A 4,718-nucleotide genomic window follows, 5' to 3' on the forward strand; every position below is an offset into this window, starting at 1 on the left:
GTAGACTAAAAATTATAGTAAGAAACAAAAAAAAAATTGAGTTTGTGAAGATTTATTAATTGCATTTGCCCAATTTTAAAGACCACGAAAGTAAATTTATCTCATATATAATCATTCAAATATCCTTACTTGATTAACATCTTAAACTTTTGGAATAATTAATTTGTTTCTTCACAATCATATTATCATCCAAACAACTTTTAATTGAAACGATTCTATTTAAGTATTAGAAGTTTATTTTTTTTTTTATATTTAAAACGATTTAAAGATGACATCTTATAATTTCATTTGATCTTATCTTTATCGCCATAATCTAATATGACATGGATAAATGAAGAGTCAAGTATGTTATCGAAAGAAACAATGCTAATAATTTATGCATTAGGGACATCATGGTGTTAGAACTTGGAAGACTTTAATTAAGAAGTTAATTTTCAATTATATAGACAATTTAATTAAATAATTTGTTAATGTTCATGATGATGATGAGTAGCAGCATTAACTTGCAGGGCCAGGTTTAATTTTACCTAATGTTTTAAAAATAAGCTACAAATCAATCCCCATCACCTTATGCAAAACGACAAGTATGCATGGCTTTGAATAGGAATCAAGAGAAAGAGGAAAAAACTTGTTCGAAATAAAATCGCTGGACTATAATTAATTCACTAGTTTATTCCAATGTTTGTTCTTGATCTAAACGACAATGTGATATAAGGTTAAAATCAAATACATTATGAAACTAATATATGTGCGGTCTGTAAAGCAGGTAGCTGGACTTACGTTAGAGATTCGAAAAATGATTCTGTTATCGTTTTTGTTTTGAAAAATACTAGCCCCACCACTTTTTATCAATATTAGTCGATATTTATTAATATTTATTTATTATTAAAATTTAAAATTTAAAAAATTAACCAAGTATTAACGAAAAATAATAAATTTTATTAGTTATGTAGCATTTGTTCTTTTAAATTTAATACATATATATTTAAATACATTGACTTTTTATCCAAAAATCCAAAGTCACAAATTATTATTACTATTATGGATAGGATGAAGTATATATATGAAATAAGAAAATTAGTTAAAATAATAATTTCTGCTATAGCATTATTTTTTTAAAAATAGTATTTGAATCCGAGACAATATATATAGCAGTAGAAAAAACATCAAATCAATTGAATTAATTAAGCACTCATTAATAAAAAAAATTACTTTAAACATGGTGATTAACGTGAACTTATTATATAAATAAATGATGATCTTATTTATATAAAAAAATTCCTTATTTGTTTTCTTTGTTGCGGCGTAAGTAAGGTGCAAAATATTTAAGTGGAATTGAATAATTAGTTTCATTGTATCCGCCCCCTTCCTTGCTGGTCAAAAGTAAATTAGATTTCAACATCGCAGCTTTATTTAATTATTAATTTATTTTCCTCTATTTATTATTGTTGTTGTTTGTGAAGAAACGTCTTCACTGTTTTGTCCTTCGTTCACACATGCACTCACACTTGTATTAATATGCTCGTAGTATTGTTGTTATGCATGGAAACAACCAGAACAAGCCACAACGTACTAATACGTATGCTTAATGAATAAATTTAATTTATTTATTGTATTATTATTTGTTTAGTAAAAGTTAATTTAATCTACACTACTCAATTTTTTGATGAATTTCAAAAAAGAAAAGTATAGGTAGACAATAAGAATATTAAACAATGTGAATAATAAATATGTCGGATGTTCAATTTAATAGGTATGTAGATGATTATATTCATTATTTTTAATTTGATGGTTATTTTTTTTTATTCGATTTACTTATGCGCAGTTAACAATGGCTGGATGTTCAATTCAGTAAGTGTGCAAATGATTATCCTAATGTTAAGATTTAGGAAATAATTTGGAGGTAGAGTATTTCTTTACTTTATTAGATCAATTTTAAAATTTATTATTCACATTCTTTACAAACATTATTGTCTACCTAACATAACCGTTCCAAAAATTATATATATCCCATATCATTATCACGGTTTAAATAATGTAAAAGATGAAAATATTATCAACTGCGTATGAAATTAGAATTTCCTCTCATAGTAAAAATTGAGGATTTGGAGGACATACTCCAAAACTCGATACCATATATATCGTCAAATTTGGCATATAATTCAATCTTCAAAAAAATTTTTGCAAGAAAAAGTTTAGGGGCCAATAATTTTTGTATTTTGTGATCAACAATTAACTATTAAAAGAAAAGTGAGTAATTTTTTACCATTAAATATAACCTCATACCATTAAAAAGACTATTGATAACCAATTAATAATTACAAAACACAAAAATTACTACCCTCTAACACTTTTTTTGCAACCATAAAAATAAAGCATGCAAATTTTCATTTTTTTTTTATCACAAAAAAATCATACTTCACACAATTTCACTCTGAAAACAATAGAAATCTTCTAAAGAAATCATACTTCACACTGCACACAACAACCACACTTGATTTCATATACTCCAAAATCATACAATTTACAAATTTTTTATCATTTTCTATCACAACATAATCATACTTCACACACTTAATTTCATATACTCTCAACTTTAGTAGTATGCTATTCTGCAATTTTGCAAAATTACTGATAAACGGATAAAGATATTAATTGGATCATTGCGAGTGAAAAATATTCTCTCTCTAGAAAACACAACAACGTTACGCACTATAAATTTATTTGTAGGCCCTTCTGTACCGTGTCACTACGTCGTTGGACCCAGTCACGATTTTTATGAATCGAATCCTTAGCTAACTCGTTGAATCCTCCAACGAATTAATTATCATGTGTGTGTCAAATTTAATATATATATATTCTTAAAAAATCTTAACCATAATTAAAGTTTAAAATAGATTAATCTACTAACATAGAGTAACTTCTTAGGTACTCCGGAGGATAAGTGTTCTATTAGGGTTTTATAGTGCTCTGTTAGGATTTTTAATAGAATCTTTACTGTCGTTAAAGCTACACTATCAATGTCAATTAAATTTCAACACAAATCTCTGACTACTAGTTTAACAAAGATAATCTACATAATCTGCATGGCTGAAGCAAGGAGGGATGAAGATTGGATCGAGAAAGACAACCGAAAAGGAGGTAGGAATGTGATTCTGCTGAAAGAGGCAAACATATAAAAAAATATTAACGCTTGCTCCAATAGTCTCTATGGCAAACTCTTTGCTTCCAAAACCTTCTCAGTTGGAACCATGGGAAATGCTTTAAAGGCTATATGGATTTAGCGTGAATGACAAAGGAGAAAATTACTTCCAATTTTTTTTTAATAAAGAGGTGGATGTCTTGCGTGTTGAATGTGGTTCTCCATGGCTATTCAAGGATTACGTGCTCCATGTCAAGAGATGGAAGGAAGATCAGAACGGTGATGAAGAGATTGTTTCCAATTTTTCAGTTTGGGTTCAATTTTCGGGTTTGCCAGAATCGTTTAAAACCCTCGAAGTTGGACATAAATTGGGAGAGAGGCTGGGCACAGTGTTGGAGGTAGGTAAATTTCAGATGAGAGACAAAGAAACTAGGATTGTAAAGGCCAAGATCAATATTGAAGCTACCAAGAAAGTGAGGGATCAGTTAATTGTTGCAGGACCTAATAAAAAGGAGGTAGAGGTGGCATTGCACTATGAGAAACTTGAAAAGTTCTGTACTTACTGCACAAAATTGGGGCACGAGGTGAAAAATTGCCATGATCTGCTGAAGGACACAGAGAGTGATAGGGTAAAAGAGGATGACATTGGCGAATGGGTTAAAGCCAACCAAGTGGGAATACGAATTAACTCTGAAAGAGAAAGAACATTCAACAACTCAGCCTAGAATCAGGATAAGGCTACTCAACGAAAGAAAAAGTTGGTCTTAAACTGCTTATTGGAGGAATTTGCAAGGATGTCAATGCAAGAGGAGGAACAAAGTTTGAAACCACAAAACGCTGGCAACAAGGCAGCACCTGAGTTACCTCAATCAGCCAACTCTAGAACAGAATGCATAGAGGCTATCATAGCTGGTCAGTCCAATGCCAAGGAGGATGAAGGACAACCTATGCAATTTATTATTGGGCAATGTCTCACAACAGAGGAAGGCAGGAAGTGGAAAAAATTAGTAAGACAAGGTACTAGAGAGTTGGATACTAAAGTTGGATCTAAAAAAAAGTTGATGAGTGGTATAGTTGAAGGATCTACAAAGAAAGTAAGAACAGAGGATGAAAATACAGTTGAATAGGGGTGGAGGGTGCCAGCCTACAAATGGCACCCAAGGCGCCATGAGAACTATAGTTTAGAGTTGTCAGAGTTTGGGGAGACCCTTGACAATTCACACCCTAAAAGGGATATGTAAATCCCACTCCCCCGAGATTGTGTTCATAAGTGAAACAAAGAACCAATCTCGACAGGTAGAAGCAAAACTCCGGGCATGCAGCTATGAAAACTGGCATATTGTTAACCCGTCAGGAATGGCAGGAGGACTTGCGCTAGTTTGGAAGGACAACATCAATGTTCAAATTATAAACAGCGGGGAATTCTTTGTAGCAGCTGAAGTTAAGGAGTTTGGAAACAATGGGGTATGGACGTTCATTGGTGTCCATTTGAGCTGTTCGGAACAAATTCGAGCCTTACAGTTTGAGGAGTTTACAACAATGAGTCAACAACTAGAAGGAAAAGTGGTAATATCGG

General features: G+C 31.3%; 1 protein-coding gene across 1 annotated transcript; it reads left to right on the forward strand.

Annotated features, from left to right (window-relative positions):
- The first annotated feature begins 3,086 nt into the window (after positions 1–3,086).
- On the forward strand, positions 3,087–3,867 carry LOC107615495 (uncharacterized). The gene is made up of 2 exons (XM_016317553.1): positions 3,087–3,167; positions 3,379–3,867. The coding sequence occupies exons 1-2, from the start codon at positions 3,087–3,089 to the stop codon at positions 3,865–3,867; spliced, it is 570 nt and encodes a 189-aa protein (XP_016173039.1).
- Positions 3,868–4,718: the final 851 nt, after the last annotated feature.

The sequence above is a fragment of the Arachis ipaensis genome, chromosome B9 (genome assembly GCF_059453495.1).
Source record: "Arachis ipaensis isolate K30076 ecotype BB chromosome B9, ASM5945349v1, whole genome shotgun sequence".
In the NCBI taxonomy this organism is placed as follows: Eukaryota; Viridiplantae; Streptophyta; class Magnoliopsida; order Fabales; family Fabaceae; genus Arachis; species Arachis ipaensis.